This window comes from Scyliorhinus canicula, chromosome 3, assembly GCF_902713615.1.
Source record: "Scyliorhinus canicula chromosome 3, sScyCan1.1, whole genome shotgun sequence".
Classification (NCBI taxonomy): domain Eukaryota; kingdom Metazoa; phylum Chordata; class Chondrichthyes; order Carcharhiniformes; family Scyliorhinidae; genus Scyliorhinus; species Scyliorhinus canicula.
The window spans coordinates 29,314,403-29,331,152 of record NC_052148.1 but is presented as its reverse complement, the minus strand read 5'-3'; the positions used below and the strand labels follow the sequence as shown (position 1 = coordinate 29,331,152).

Genomic DNA, 16,750 nt, shown 5'->3' with positions numbered 1-16,750 from the left:
CCACAACTTTCTTTTTTAATACAGCAGCCTCGGGGTCCTCTCCAGTGACTCTGCAATAGCTTGTTGTCTTGTCGTGGTCACATTTTGTATTTTGCCGGTGAGGCTGGGAGCGCAGTGAAGGACTGCGGCTCTGTTTAGAATCTTCAGCCACCTTTCACGTAAAAAGCTGGGCGGCATAGTGGCACTGTGGGTGGCACTGTTGCCTCACAACCCCAAAGGACCAGGGTTCGACTCCAGCGTTGGCTAACTATCTTTGTGGAGTTTGCACATTCTCCCCGTATCTGCAAGAGAATCCTCCGGGTGCTCCGGTTTCCTCCCACAGTCCAAAGATGTACAGGTTAAGTGGACTGGCCATGCTAAATTGGCTCTTAGTGTCCAAAGATATGCAGTTTGGGTGGGGTTGCAGGGGTAGGGCGGGGGAGTGGGCCTGGGTGGCGTGCCCTTTCGGAGGGTCGGTGCAGACTTGATATGCCAAATGGTTTCCTTCTGCACTGTAAGGATAATTTGGATTCTCTGGATAAAATAAAACAGGAAGTGCTGGAAGCACTCAGCAGGCCAGGCATCCTCTAAGGACAGAGAAGCAGAGTTAACTTATCGCGTTAGGGTCCAGTATTAAAAACTTAGTTTTTGCGACGAATATTGAACACATTTTTCTGAACTAATAAAGAATGAGTTAGCTGCAGTCAGAACCTTGTTAAATATTCATAGTTCAGTAAGCTTATGGGTGGTATCCCCCCCCCCCCCCGCCGGGAGGGCGAATCGCCGGGGCACCACGCGAATCTCGCCACGCCGCCCCGACCCCCGAACGCGATTCACCCACCCCCCCGAAACCAGCACCGTGCGAATCGCGCCAGGCCGCTCAGAGAATCGGCGCAAACGGCGAGCACGACCGGGTCCCGCCGGCGCCATCCACCCCTGGTCGCTGCCGGCGGGAACTCTGCGAGAACGCACTGGTGTCGTCCTGTGGGGGGGGGGGGGGGGAGGGTGCTGCGTCACTGGGGGACGGGGGACCTCCGAAGGGGTCTGGCCCGCGATCGGGGTCCACCGATCGGCGGGCCGTCCTCTCCTCCCCCCCAGGCCTACATTCTGCCGCAGCCGGCCCCTGAACACCCACGCCATTTTGCGTCGGGGCCGGCACACATAAGAAGTTCCTCGCGCATGCGCAGGATGGCACGGCCCAACTGCGCATGCGCAGGTTGGCACGGGGCCCATTTGGCACTGTGTAAGGACGCTGGAGTGGCGTGAACTGCTCCAGCGCCATGCTGGCCCCCTGTGGGGGCCAGAATAGGTTGTGCCCGGGCCCTGTTTGCGCCGTCGTGTAACGCGAAAGACAGTCTGCAATAATGTGCTAGTTTTCTGTGGAAAGGGTCTCATGTAATTGTACTTTTAAAACAGACATTTTATTTCCATAATAAAGCTAATTAAGGCATATTTGGATTGTGCTTTTCTTCTTCAGAAAGCTCTCATCACGTGGTCTTAGATTTGACCTTTGATTATTGTGAAATATTTATTTACTCATTCATTCTTGGGATGTAAGCACTGCGGGCCAACCCGGCAATTCATTGCCCATCCATAATCGACCTTGAGTATATAATTGCCCTTCTTGAACCGATGCAGTCTATGTGGTGTCAGTACACTCACAGTACTGTCAGGAAGGGATTTCCTGGATTTTGACCAAATGATCATGAAGGAACGGCAATATAGTTCCAAGCCAGAATATTGGGTGACTTGGTGGGGGGGGGGGGGGGGGGGGGGGATCTTGCAGGTGGTGCTGCTGCCCTTGTCCTACTGGGTAATAGAAGCCATGGGTTTGGAAGGTGCTGTCGGCGATGCCTTGTTGCATTGCTGCAGTGCTTTTTGTAGATAACAGTAAGAAGTCTTACAACACCAGGTTAAAGTCCAACAGGTTTGTTTCAAACACGAGCTTTCGGAGCACGGCTCCTTCTTCAGGTGAATCCCCCCCCCCCCCCCCCCCCCCCCCCCCCACCAAGTCACCCAATATTCACCTGAAGAAGGAGCCGTGCTCCGAAAGCTCGTGTTTGAAACAAACCTGTTGGACTTTAACCTGGTGTTGTAAGACTTCTTACTGTGCTCACCCCAGTCCAACGCCGGCATCTCCACATCATGGCTTTTGTAGATAATACACACCGCTGCCAGTGTGCATCAGTGATGGAGGGAGGGAATGTTCAAGGCAATCGATGCAAATGTATCACCTCTATTCAAGAAATGCAAGGAACATAAAGGTCAGTTAATCTAATATCTGTCTTTGAGAAAATGCTGGCATCCACTACTAAGGAAGTACTGGCAGTACATTTAGAAAATCATAATACAACCAAGCAGAGTCACGATTGTTTTGTGGAAATCATGCTCGACAACTTTATTCTAGTTCTTTGAGGATGCAATGAGCAGAGCCGTTAAAGGTGAACCAGCAGTTGTAGTGTACTTGGATTTCAAAAAGGCGTTGATAAAATGCCATGTAAAAGATTACTCATCAAGATCTTACGGCCGGTGAGGATACGTGCCAGATCTTGCCCTTTCTTTTACCTTCCCAATGGATCGTAACAGGGGTTTGAAGTCATTTTTAAGGATGATGATATTACCTCAATGTCTCTGCTTAATCATTTACATACTAAAGAAACCAATCTGGCAGGTGTTTTTGAGTTTAAATGAATGCCGTTAGTTTTTATTAAGATAAAAATCCACCTTGGTCAAACAATAAAGATACTTACATCAGTAAACCCACAGCCCGACCTTCGGAACATACATGTGTAGATGCAAAATTACAAGTTATATGGCATGAAGTTACTTTCTGGCCAGTTTAAAATTCACTGTAAATCAAAGAGAGTTCACTGTTTCTGAGTCTTTCTGTGGCTGAAGCAGTATTTTTGCCATGGTGGTCGTGAAAATCTAATGCGGCTGAAGCCCATGTAAACTGTAATTTTCAATTGATATTCCTTATCTCTGTGCTGGATTTCAAACTGAGGAAGCGGTAGGGTTGTGAACTTGCAAGAGATCATCATTGCTCAATTGGTAGCCATCTTCCAGACTCCTGCTAACAACTTAGGTGTTGAAATACAATACATTCAGAAATGGCCATTCTCACCACATAGCATCACTCTCCCCATAATGATTTCAGCAGGCAATTGATTAGCTTGATTATGTTCTTGTCTGAACAAATCATGGCTATTGTTTTATTGCCTAAATGGCTAAATCCTGTTCTGTCCAAGCCATTTACTTCTGAATGATCCATTGTCCATCTTGATAGCTTTTGTCCCAGTAGACTTTCTGTCTCTGTATGAGAGATTTATAGAAATGCAAATGGTGAGGCCCCATACAGTTTCAGTAAATATTTGAAAGTAGTTCTTGACTTCAGCGGTTGTGAAATTTCATGGGAGGATATCTGTTAATGTCTTAATTGCATTCCACATTGGATCCTTCCAGAAACCGTTTAACTCCAATACAAAATATCAGGTGATTTGTGGCAGCCACCTTAAGTCAGTGTCATTGCTTGCATTTTAAAGATTTTTTTTAAAGCAGATCGATATGTTTGATCAGATAATGAAATTAAAGATTAATATCAGACATGCACAATGGTAAGACATCACAGTGTTTGGGGTAATGTATCATGGATATAGGATTGACTAGCTAACAGGAACCAGTGACTCAGAATAAATGTTTCAATTACAGGTTGATAAATTGTAACTAATTGGGTTCTACAGGAATCAGTGCTGGGACCTCAACTACTTACAATCTATGTTAACGAATTGGCTGAATGTATTGCAGCCAAACTTACTGATGATACAAAGATAGATGGGAACGCAAATTGTGAGAAGGTTGCAAAGAGCCTGCAAAGGGATATAGATAGGTTAAGTGAGTGGGAACAAAATTAGCAGGTGAAGTATAGTTTAGGAAAATGTGAGTTTGGCACAAATAATAGAAAAGCCAGAATATTCTTAAATGGAGAGTGAGCACAGTATGCTACGGTAAACGGGATCTTGGTGCCCTTGTACATGGACGGAAAAGCATTAGCATGTAGGTACAGCAAGTCATTAGGAAGGTAAATGGAATGTTAAGCCAAATTGTAAAGGGGATGGAGTGAAAAGTAGGGAAGTCTTTCTGTATGAGTTATTGATGAACCCACACCTGGAGAACTGCAAACAGTTTTGTTCTTAATTAGTGATATATATATATATATTTCATTGGAGGAAACGTGGAGAAACTTCTCTTGGTTGATCTTGGGATTCGTTGGGCAGCATGGTAGCACACTGGTTAGCACTGTTGCTTCACAGCTCCAGGGTCCCAGGTTTGATTCCCGGCTTGGGTCACTGTCTGTGCAGAGTCTGCACGCTCTCCCTGTGTCTGTGTGGATTTCCTCCGGGTGCTCCGGATTCCTCCCACAGTCCAAAGATGTGCAGGTTAGGTGGATTAGCCATGCTAAATTGCCCTTCGTGTCCAAAAAGGTTATGTGGGGTTACTGGGTTCTGGGGCTAGGGTGCGGGTGTGGGCTTAAGTAGGGAGCTCCTTCCAAGGGCTGGTGCGGACTCGATGGGCCAAATAGCCTCCTTCTGCACTTAAATTCTATGAATCTATGATTCACAGTTTATCTTAGGAGGAATGTTTAACAGATTGGGCCTATACTCATTGGAGTTTAGAAGAATAGTAGGTGATCTTACTGTATCATATAAGATTCTGAGGGTTCATTACAGATTTGATATTGAGAGGATTCACTCATGGGGGAATCTAGAACTGGGGCATAGTTCTTAAAGTCAAAGATGAGGAGGATTATTTTCTCTCTTGAAAGGTTGTTATTCATTGCAATTCTCTACCCCAGAGAGCAGTGAAGGCTGGGTCAATTGAATATCTTCAAGGCAGAATTAGACGGATTGTTGATTCACAAGAGAGTCAAAGATTGTGGGAGACTGGCAGGAATGTGGATTTAAGGACACAATCAGATCAGCCAGGATCGTATTAAATGGCAGAGTGCTTTCAACGGACCAAATGGCCTTACACTGCTCCCATTATTTATGTTCTGAAGTTCTTACTGGATACTGATTAAACGGGCTATTTTTTGCCTTGGTTGGTTTCAAACCGCTTGATTGTTGTTGGAGCTGCATTCATCCAAACAAGTGGAGAGTATTTATTTGGAATCCTCACTTGTGCCGAGAGAGGCGTTGGGATGTTAGGAAACGAATTACTTATAGAACATAGAACATAGAACAGTACAGCACAGAACAGGCCCTTCGGCCCTCAATGTTGTGCCGAGCCATGATCACCCTACTCAAACCCACGTATCCACCCTATACCCGTAACCCAACAACCCCCCCTTAACCTTACTTTTTTTATTAGGACACTACGGGCAATTTAGCATGGCCAATCCACCTAACCCGCACATCTTTGGACTGTGGGGGGAAACCGGAGCACCCGGAGGAAACCCACGCACACAGGGGGAGGACGTGCAGACTCCACACAGACAGTGACCCAGCCGGGAATCGAACCTGGGACCCTGGAGCTGTGAAGCATTTATGCTAACCACCATGCTACCCTGCTGCCCCACTTGTTGAAGAATTCCCATCCTCTAGCCTGTTATTGTAGCCACAGTATTTGTATCGCTGATCCAGTTCAGTTTCTTGTATGTGGTAGCACTCAGGACGTTGATGTCAGGGGTTTCTGTGAAGGTGATATTATTGAAGGTCAAGGGAAGATGGCTAGATTCTCTCTTGTTGGAGTTGGTCATTGCCTGGCACTTGTGAGGCGTGAAGATCACTTTATACCATAGAACAGTACTTCTCAAAGTGTGGTACACGTACCGGTGCCGGTACGCGAGCCATCGTCTGCCGGTACTTGGAGTGTTTCCAGAAAAGAAAGAGACAGTAATCCTGGATTGGCTTGTTTCGCTCACCGGTCCCTGGCACATTGAAAAAAAAACTGCCAGTACGCCACATCAGATAGTTTGAGATGCACTGCCATAGAACATACAGTGCAAAAGGAGACCATTCGGCCCATCAAGTCTGCACCGACCCACTTAAGCCCTCACTTCCACCCTATCCCCGTAACCCAATAACCCCTCCTAACCTTTTTCGTCACTAAAGGCAATTTATCATGGCCAATCCACCTAACCTGCATGTCTTTGGACTGTGGGAGGAAACCGGAGCACCCAGAGGAAACCCACGCAGACACATGGCTCGGCACAACATTGAGGGCCGAAGGGCCTGTTCTGTGCTGTACTGTTCTATGTTCTATGTTCTAACGTGCAGAACATCATCATTGAAATCCCAAATTCTACCCTATTTCAATGAAACAACTTCACGTTCTTTTGTGAAAAAGTTCGAAGTTGTTGCAGAATTTGCCAGTAAATTCAGAGCCCATAAATGACCACACATAGAACTGGCAATGTGGGGGAATGTTCAGAGTGGGAAATGGGATCAAAGAGAGTGAGGCAGATTGCAAGCTCATTCAAACATATGGCGCTGTGTTTATTTTTAAGAGCGAGATACATCGAAACAGGTGATGCCTTTTAAAAGAGTGAGTCTCACTCTGAATGACTGAGAATTGATGGGTTTTATCACACAGGATGAGTCAGCAAATGTCAGGCAGGAAGAATAGTTGCTTAATGACTAGTTTTCAAGCTTTCTCAAGACTGTGTAAAACGGAAGCAGCAGCACTCTTTATTTTTGTCAACGGTGTTATTGTCGCGGATAAACAACCCTCTGTCATCGCACCTTGTAGATAGGATAAGAAAAGTAATCAATAGACTCAAGAAACTAGTTGATAGATTTACTGACACTAAGTTTGCAATAACATAAACGTGCACTGAACGTGGGGGAGGGAATTTGGACATACCATTGACACTTGGTGGACAACGTTAGGTATTTCAGTCAGTGCATTACTCGGCTAATTAACAATGCTGAGCAGAATTTCTTCAAGTAAAATTCTTCTGAAGTTTTCTCAAAAGGATGTATCACATCAAACATTTTCTTTGAGGAGAGGATTCACACCGTGAACTTGAAGCACAGTGGTGGGAAACCTGGATGATGGGCCACAAGATTGAAATCAGTCTTGCTCACTAGCCATGATCACATGAATAATATTAAAAACTTTTAATACATGCTGAATATTACAGAAAATGCTTAATCATTCATATATTAATAGAACTATCATCAACTATAAATGGTAAAAACAAAAGAAATATTTACACTTTGGACACAGGGGGAGTGCACGGTGCTCATGGTCAACGTTGTGTGCAATCGGCATTAACCTCACTCCATTGCATTGCTTTATACAGTAGTCCCCCGTTATACCGCGCTCCGCAATACCGCGGTTCGCGATATACCGCGGGGGGGCTTATAGACCCCAACTGTCAGTTGTGTCAATTTCAGCGGCCGGCTGATTATTTCAGTGAGAGCAGCTTCCCTCTCTGGATCAAAGTGAGCCGGCCGCTGAAATTGACACTGCCGGCTGCTCTCTCCCTCCAATCAGAAACATTAAAACTTAAAAGTTGGATTGGAGGGAGAGAGCAGCCGGCAGTGTCAATTTCAGCGGCCGGCTCACTTTGATCCGGAGAGGGAAGCTGCTCTCACTGAAATAATCAGCCGGCCGCTGAAATTGACACTGCCGAGGGGGGGGGGCGGGTGTTGGGGGGAGAGGAGGGGGGGCGGATGTTGGAGGGGGGGCGGGTGTTGGAGGGGGGGCGGGTGTTGGAGGGGGGCGGGTGTTGGGGGGGGAGAAGAGGGAGGGCGGGTGTTGGAGGGGGGGCGGGTGTTGGAGGGGGGGCGGGTGTTGGAGGGGGGCGGGTGTTGGGGGGGGGAGAAGAGGGGGGGCGGGTGTTGGGGGGGAGAAGAGGGGGGCGGGTGTTGGGGGGGAAGAAGAGGGGGGGCGGGTGTTGGGGGGAGAAGAGGGGGGCGGGTGTTGGGGGGGAGAAGAGGGGGGGCGGGTGTTCGGGGGGGAGAGGAGGGGGCGGGTGTTGGGGGGGAGAGGAGGGGGGCGGGTGTTGGGGGGCGGGTGTTGGGGGGAGAAGAGGGGGGAGGGTGTTGGGGGGGGAGAAGAGGGGGGCGGGTGTTGGGGGGGAGAAGAGGGGGGGGCGGGTGTTGGGGGGAGAAGAGGGGGGGCGGGTGTTGGGGGGGGAGAAGAGAGGGGCGGGTGTTGGGGGGGAGAAGAGGGGGGGCGGTTGTTGGGGGGGAGAAGAGGGGGGGCGGGTGTTGGGGGGGAGAGGAGGGGGGCGGGTGTTGGGGGGAGAGGAGGGGGCGGGTGTTGGAGGGGGGCGGGTGTTGGGGGGAGAAGAGGGGGGGCGGGTGTTGGGGGGAGAGGAGGGGGGCGGGTGTTGGAGGGGGGCGGGTGTTGGGGGGGAGAAGAGGGGGGGCGGGTGTTGGGGGGGAGAAGAGGGGGGGCGGGTGTTGGGGGGGGAGAAGAGGGGGGGGCGGGTGTTGGGGGGGAGAAGAGGGGGGGCGGGTGTTGGGGGGGGAGAGGAGGGGGGGAGAGGTGGGGGGGGAGAGGAGGCGGGCGGGTGTGGGGGAGACCCCCCTGTGGGTGTGGGGGAGACCCCTGGGGGTGTGGGGGAGAGAGGGTGGACCTGCGGGTGTTGGGGGAGAGAGGGGGGCCCTGCGGGTGTTGGGGGAGAGAGGGGGGCCCTGCGGGTGTTGGGGGACGGGGGAGGAGAGGGGGGGGAGGGGGCGAGCCGGAGGGTGTGGGGAGGGGGCGAGCCGGAGGGTGTGGGGGGACAGGGGCCGAGCTGGACGCTGTGGGGGAGAGCAGGAGGGTGTGGGGGAGAGGGGGAGAGGGAGCGAGCCGGAAGGTGTGGGGGGAGTGGGGGCGAGCTGGACGCTGTGGGGGAGAGCAGGAGGGAGAGGGGGAGAGGGAGCGAGTCGGAGGGTGTGCAGGGAGAGGGGTCTAGTTGGAGGATGTGGGGGGAGAGGGGACAAGCCGGAGGGAAAAAAAAGAAATTGACACTCCCGGCTGCTCTCTCCCTCCAATCAGAAACATTAAAACTTAAAAGTTGGATTGGAGGGAGAGAGCAGCCGGCAGTGTCAATTTCAGCGGCCGGCTGATTTCAGTGAGAGCAGCTTCCTTCTCCGGATCAAAGTGAGCCGGCCGCTGAAATTTTAATTGGATCCACGATGGGGGTTTTAAATTTATTTAAAAATCTATGCTAGCGCTTCCCATTGTGAGTCTACGGGGGTCTGACCTCTCCCCCCGCCCCCCGTAGACTCACAATGGGAAGCGCTAGCATAGATTTTTATATAAATTTAAAACCCCCATCATGGATATCCGCGGCTCGGATACAACGCGGGTGGCTGTCTTGGACCCCAACACCCGCGTTATAAAGGGGGACTACTGTATGAGTATCACTTAACCCAAACTGGGAGGAAAATACTTTGCAGAAGGAAACCAATGGAGTGCGGCAACTCTGCACATGGGCAACAGCTAACAAAATGTCCCGTAGGCCGCACTTAGATGGGCCCTTGGGCAGCAGTTGCCCACCACCACTTCAGCAGCTTGTGTTGGACAAAAGAGTGGTTTCAAAAAAATCAACAGGTTGTGGGAATCTGGAGCTATCTTTGTCAAACGGCTTCAGTTATTGGGTCAATTACATTTTTCAAACCGACAATGAATAGGTTTTTATTAAGTAAACGCATCAAAGAATATGGATCAAAGGAAGGTAAATAGAGTTCAGGTGCATTTCTGTCTAATACACAAATGACGACGATGTGGTCCATTGGAAAGATATTGTGCGGAATTCTCCGCAACGGCCGACGCCGTCGTGAAACCCGGAGTGTTTCAAGACAGCGTCGGAGGCCGCTCCTCGCCCCCTATTCTCCCCCCCCCGGGGGGCTAGGAGCGGCGTTGCTGGGAACTCGGCCGCCGAGAATGACGCGGCCGGCGGCGCCTAATGACGTCAGCCACGCATGCGCGGTTGCCGTCTTCCCCTCCGCTGCCCTGCAAGACGTGGTGGCTTAATTTTGCGGGGCAGCGTAGGGGAAAGAGTGCATCTCTTGGAGACGCTGGCCCGATGATCGGTGGGCACCGATCACGTGCCAGTCCCCTCCCGAGCACGGCCATGGTGCTCAATCCCCTCTCCGCCCCCCACAAGACCCAAACGCACCTTTGGCACGCTGTTCACGCCGGCAGCGACCAGGTGTGGTTGCCGCCAGCGTGAACAGGTTGGGAACGGCAGGCCGCTCGGCCCATCCAGGCCGGAGAATCACGGGTCGCCGTGAAAAACGGCGACCCGCGATTCTCTGGGCGGCGTGCCAGAGTGGCCCTCCCGCGATTCCCCCACCCGGCCTGGGGAGCGGAGGATCACGCCCATTGGGTGAGATCCTTTGGCCTTCCCGTGGCATTTTTCTCAATGGCGGGAGTTCAAGAACATCCACCATTGTTTCTCAACTGTCCTACCCTCCATGATCTGTGCCCAGTCTACTTGAGTCAACTCTTTCCTCAGGCCTGTATAATTACCTCTGCTCAATGCTGAAGCTCTAGTCTGGCACTCTATCTTCTCTTGCTTAATCTGGATTTGAAATTTTAGCATGCTGTGATCACTCCTTCCCAGAGGATCCTTAACGACAAGATTATTTATCAACCCTTCTTCATTACATAATATTAAATCTAAAATAGGCTCCTCCCTGGTTGGCTCCATAACATATTGCTCTAAGAAACAATCCCTCATACACGCAATGAAATCTCTCTCGAGGCTACCTTGCCAATTTGATTATTCCAGTCAGTATGCATATTAAAACCATCCATGAATACCATTGAGCCCTTATCACAAACCCTCATTGTTTCTTGGTTTGTACTATGCCTCACTTTGGAGCATGTAAATTACTCCTCCCAAGGAGTTTTTTTCTCTTATTTTTTTATTTCCACCTAGATCGATTCAACATTTTGGCCATCGTGCAAAGTAAGGGTCACCTGGTCTGGGTAACCAATCAGAGTCAGGGTGTGGAATCACCCCTTAGTGGGAGCCAGTTACAGCCATGTGGCTGCTGTGCAATTTGTATTCATAAATATCTTCTGTGTTCACTAATAAAGTCTGTGAAAGTACATCTTTACATCTAGCGATGAGGGTAAATTATTCTGACACTCGTTATGGCCTGACATCCGTGAGTATCCTGTGTTAATTGAAGCCTAAAAAAGAATTCTACTCCCCAGAGTGCTTATTTTTGGGTGGATAGGCCACTTTGACTCCTACACAGAGGACTGGCCACAATACCTCAAGCGCCTTGGCTATTATTTCCAACAAAGCAAATAGGGGGCGGAGGCAAAATGCAAATCAATTCTCCTAAGTGTTTGTGGAACTCAGACCTTATTCACAGTCTTACAGCCCCAAGCACGTCCAACTCCAAAACATTTAGTGAGCTTGTGGATTTAGTGAAGGCTCAATTGCAACTTCAACCATCAGTAATGCTCCAGTGAATCAAATTTAATTTGAGGGTGAGAGACCCAGGCGAATCACTCATGGCAAAAATTGCTAAACTGAAGCAATTACCATAGTGTTGTGATTTTGGAGCCACCCTAAATGACTTGTTATGAGATAGGTTAGTCTGTGTCTTGAACAACGATGCTATTCAATGCAGGTTGCTTGCTGGGGTTGATATACATTTTAAACAAACAATGGCACCAAAAATGATGATGCACCATTGAATAGCAGTCTCCATCTCGGCATTGCAGCCGTCATGAAACACCCCGCCAAATGCTCCCAAAACTGTACTTTGAAATTTTTCTGGTGAATTACGATTGAGCCACCTTTTTCCAAATTTGCCAGGAAAGGTCGAAGCCAGCCAAAATAAAGCAAACCATAATTTACATATTACAGCATGATCACTCATGGTAAGCTTGAGAAATTTTGGGAGTGGATCAAGTTGTATCCCTGGAATTATTGTCTCTAAGACCAGACCCCTTTCATACCAAGTGGTTGTGGAAGGATAGATCGGTCGGTCGTAAAAATATGGACCACTTGAGGAGAAGAGATACTCCAGCAGTCTCTCTAGCAGTCTGTTTTGCTATTAAGAAACGCTTTTGAATCCGTACACACCCAAGAACATGATCGACCTGTTATCGACATCACCGATAGCTCTGTGGAAGCAAATAGTGATGAATTGCCTGTGCCAAAAGAGGTACCTGTTATTGCAATCCCTTTTTACATTGATCCTGTGGAAGCATCTCAGACTACAGAATTATGCTGCTCTGCAAGATACAGAGAACTCCCTCCAAGACTCGATTTATAATTGTCCAACTCATGTACATAATGTTTAGTTAGAATTTAGGACTGAGCAAATTAGTTATTGAAGATTGCATAAAGGATCTAAAGGGGATGGGATGCAGTGATTGTCCTGTTAAGGGCTATAACAGCAGAGTAGGGTTCACGTGGCCTGGGTGGCCCATTGAGACTCGGAGTATGGAATCACCCCATAGTGATAGAGCTCCTAGGCAGTGACTCTTTGGGAGAAAGCTCAGCCATGCGGCAGCTGTACAATTATTATTAATAAATACCTTTTTTGTTCACTAATGAAGTCAGTGAAAGTACATCTTTACACTCATGTTGGGAGATGACTGAGAATCCACCCTTCTGTGCAAAAAATTGGAACCTTTTTAGTTTCTTAATACTAACATAACTCAGCAATTCCTGACCATAAATATGGACAAGGAAAATAAAAAAGCCTATTAACAGGTCATTGTTGTTGAATGAACAGAAGTGACTTGCAGAGCAACTGTAATAGAATTAGTTTTGTAATAAGGACTCTTTGATTCTATGCTTCTGATTTGATAAATACAATGGGTGCATTTCACAACTCGAGGCTTGACCTGATGGCACCTTCTTCTTCAGCCAGTAGAAGAATTATTTGCAAATCCTGCAGCTTTAGCATTCCTAAAGGATTAACTTTAATTTTAATATGTTGACATGCCATGCGGTCAATAGAAAGCTGTAAATCCATGGTGCCGAGTTCTGTTGGGCTTGTGATCTGTTACATTGGGCTGGATTTTCAGCATTTTACTGGTGGAGGATTCGGTCTGCTCACCCCAATCCCACTGGAAGTAAGGTTAGCTGGCAGCTTATGCGCCGGAAAGTCCAGTTGCGGCCATAACCCACTGCCAACGGTCTAAACCTCACTGGCCAGTCCTCAAGAGCTGCCGCTCAATCGGATTGGCTGACAGCTTTAGCAGTTCCAGAGCTCAGTAATGGGCACTGCTGGGACTGCAAAGGTGGGCAATAAGAAGTGATGGCAGCTGAAGACAGGTACGTCACGGCCTTTTAGGACATGGAGTGATCTGAGAGCCGAGGAAGGGGAAGAGAGAGTAGTGGAGCTGGCTTTTCGAGGGTAGTCGTGGAACGGAGGGAGAGTGGGGGAAGGTGATACCTTGGAGGATTCCCCGAAGTACACATTGTGGCAACTCCCCCCTGCTCCACCCCTCCTCTGATTGATGTGTCACCCTTTCCTTCCCGTCTTTTTCAACCTGGCCTCAATAAACGTACTGCCCACTACCCCCACTCCTGTCCACTCCATATTGTGGTTTGGGCAGTGCAATATCCTGGTCAGTTGGCTTGGGAACAAGTTCAACTGACCTTTAATTATTTAATCAAATCTGTCGGGCACCTGCTGATTTCTAAGTCTGTACACTGAGCTTACTTAAATGAATGACTGGCCTGTACAATCATTGCTTGGCACCATTACTGCCATTTGTCAGGAAAACAAAGGCAGTTTTAAGAGAATTATGTTTGTATTGGTATTCATTAGAAATAAGATATTGTTTTAGATGTGTTTAATTCAATGTTTCTGTGCCTGGAAGGGTAAAACCTATAGTTAGATTTTTGGTTCCATGGCAAGTTGGTGAACAGCACTTTTGCACCTTTATCAGCACCTTTATCAACACATTCCGGGGCCAGCGCTATCTCCATTGTTCATTTCAAATTTATAGCAACCCCAGCAAGTAATCTGCATTGAATAGCATTGTTATTCATGCCACAGACTAACCTATGTCGTATCATGTCATTTAGGGTGGCTCCAAAATCACAATGCTGTGCGAATTACTTTAGTTCAGCAATTTGAGTCATGATCTAATCCTTAGTTAGATTCATGCTGGACAAAGGTGTTTGTATGTGTGGTGGTTGGTTAAATTCCAACTGGGTTTCTATGATGCCTAGAGAGGGCTATGGCATGAAAGATAAATAAAAGGCATAAGCATTGTCGATTGCCTTGTAAAGTAAAAGCTTTTAACGTTTAGTCTAGGTAACTTGAAAGCTGTTGGAAATAGGATCTCAGGGAGTAAACATCTCTCAACTCTGCCTGACGAAAGACTGGACAGGATTGGAGCTGCAAAGAGTCAGGCTTCCTAAAGTGCAAGTTACAGTCAAGATGAACAGGGAATCGGGACAAAAAGCATGGGCGCGATTCTCCGCAAATGTGGAGAGTCGTAAAGGCTGCCGTGAAACTGGCCGTGTTTCACGGCAGCCTCCGTGCCCCCTCCCAGGACCCGATTCTGGGCGGGCGGGGCTAGCAGCGTGGCCCCGTGAAGAACGGCATCGCGGGCTTAGCGACCGTCGCTAAGCCCGCGCGCCAAGCGTCACGGTGGCTGACGCGCATGATGACGTCAGCCGAACATTTGCGGGTTGGGCAGCTCCAACCCGCGCATGCGCGGATGACGTCATCACGCATATGCGTCAAACCCGCGCATGCGTGGGCCGTCATGCCCCTCAGCTGCCCCGCTGACTGATCCTGCGGGGTGGCGGAGGAACAAAGAGTGCGCGGGTATCGGACCCGCTGCCCGCGATCGGTGCCCACCGATCGCAGGCCCATGCCACCCTTGGCATGGCCGTGGTTCTGCCGTGCCAATCGGTGCCATGGTTGTCCGGGACGGCACTTTGCGGCCGTTTTCACAAACGGTGAGAGCAGGTGTGTTTGCGTTCGTGAAAACTGCCGTAAAGGCCTGGGAACTCGGCCCATCGGCCAGAGGAGAATCGCTGTTTGCCGTAAAAAACGGCGAGCAGCGATTCGTGTCGTGGGGCGTCCGTGGGGGGGGGGGGGGGGGGGGGGCAGAATAGCGGGAGGTCGGGAAAAATGTCGGGAAGGCCCTCCCGCTATTCTCCGACCCGTCGTGGGCAGCGGAGAATCGCGCCCCATGTCTAAGAAGTCTGGATATAAGTGAACAGAGACCAAGTTATTGTTCAGAAGAATGCAATGAAGAGTAAACAAAGTGTTCTGAGTTAAGAGACAATTGCAGGAACTAGATTTAAAGTTGGACAGCAGACTTCAAGGTCGATGAAATGTTTGATATCATTTTGATACAGTCTGGGAATTGAGAGTTAAAGCAATGGTGAACACTTTGCACAGCAGTCAGGGCAAATAAATTCGAAAGAGTTTGGTGTGAAATCCTGGACTGGATTCACTGTTGAAAGAGGCTTTGTTTAAAAGTGTAATTTGTAAAACCTGGACTGTGTTTCAGAATGCAAACTGCCAAGGGAAAGCATTATTATAAGGGAAGATTTTAAAGCGTGGTTTTGGGATTAGAGTTTGGAAACTCTCATGTGACAATCATCTGGGAGGATTCTGAGGAGAAATCCACAGACACTAACTTGGGTTTAGAGTGGCGTGTGTTTTTGACCACAGTCATCTTGTGTGTTCAAAGGGGATTTATGTATTAATTAGACCACTGTAGATTAAGATGTAATTTGTAATCCATATTAATCATAAAACCTGTGTGTAGTTGTTAAAATGAGGTGGTGGTGGGGGGGGGGGGGGGGGGGGGGTAAAGGAGTATTGTATGATAATTCAATTTTTTAGTGTTTAACAAAAATTATTTTATTCTTGTTTTTAAAACTAATGAACGGTCCCTTGACTCTACTCCTCCATGTTTTATGAAGAAAAGGTCAAAGTTATGGTCTTTTGAGCCAGGGTTCCATTCTGGATCTTCCCGTCCAGTTTTAACATCAACTGGAATTATAACACATTGAACAAGGGTTAAAGTTCTTGAAATTTCCAGAGTGACTGATGGCAGGATAAATTAAATTTAAAAAAGCTTTTTGCACATTTAGGTCCTTTTGACCACTTACACCTCATTGCCGGCTGTTAATTTATGTTTATTTTCCTCCAAAGCTTCGCAAGGCTGTCATGGATCACATCTCAGACTCATTTCTGGAGACCAACGTCCCTCTCTTGGTTCTCATTGAAGCAGCAAAGAGTGGCAATGAAAAGGAGGTGAAAGAGTATGCGCAAGTCTTCCGTGAGCATGCAAACAAACTGGTAGAGGTGAGTACATACTGCAATTCAGATGTTACTTCTTCAATACCTGAGCTGCATTGACTGGGTACACAGCAGTAACTCCAGAGGATTTAATGGGTAAAGTCACCACCTTATGTCATAGGTCATGCAGATCAGAATGTCCTGGGTTTTATCCTCAGTTATGCCACCATGTCTAGGCCATGGACAATGATATGGCCTATGCGCATATGTAGATGCTGAGCAGAGAAGGGACTCTTGCCTGATCGGCTGAATTGTGATATATGCTTTATTCCAACTCACGGTCCAGCTCACACATGAAAATGGTCGGTGGATGAGGTCACAGAGAACCATCTGCTCCATGGAAAAAATTGAGACCCGACCCTTTCAGCTTGGTGGTGATGGAGGGGGGAGGGGTACACGTGGTGAAGATGGGGAACTGCCAGTGATGAAAGCTATTCATATAAAGGGCAGTAATAAAATGTTCTAAATATTGCAGTTGAAATGTGTGCTTGAAATTACATTGTTGCCTGACTTCAACCAGA

General features: G+C 48.4%; 1 protein-coding gene across 3 annotated transcripts in view; it reads left to right on the top strand.

The window, feature by feature from the left end:
• Positions 1-16,750, top strand: part of ctnna2 (catenin (cadherin-associated protein), alpha 2) — a 1,599,328-nt gene that overhangs the window by 944,144 nt on the left and 638,434 nt on the right. For all 3 annotated transcript variants that reach the window (XM_038793235.1, XM_038793233.1, XM_038793234.1), the window contains exon 9: positions 16,083-16,235. In XM_038793235.1, the coding sequence (XP_038649163.1) occupies positions 16,083-16,235 (153 nt within the window). The remainder of the gene's footprint in view (positions 1-16,082; positions 16,236-16,750) is intronic.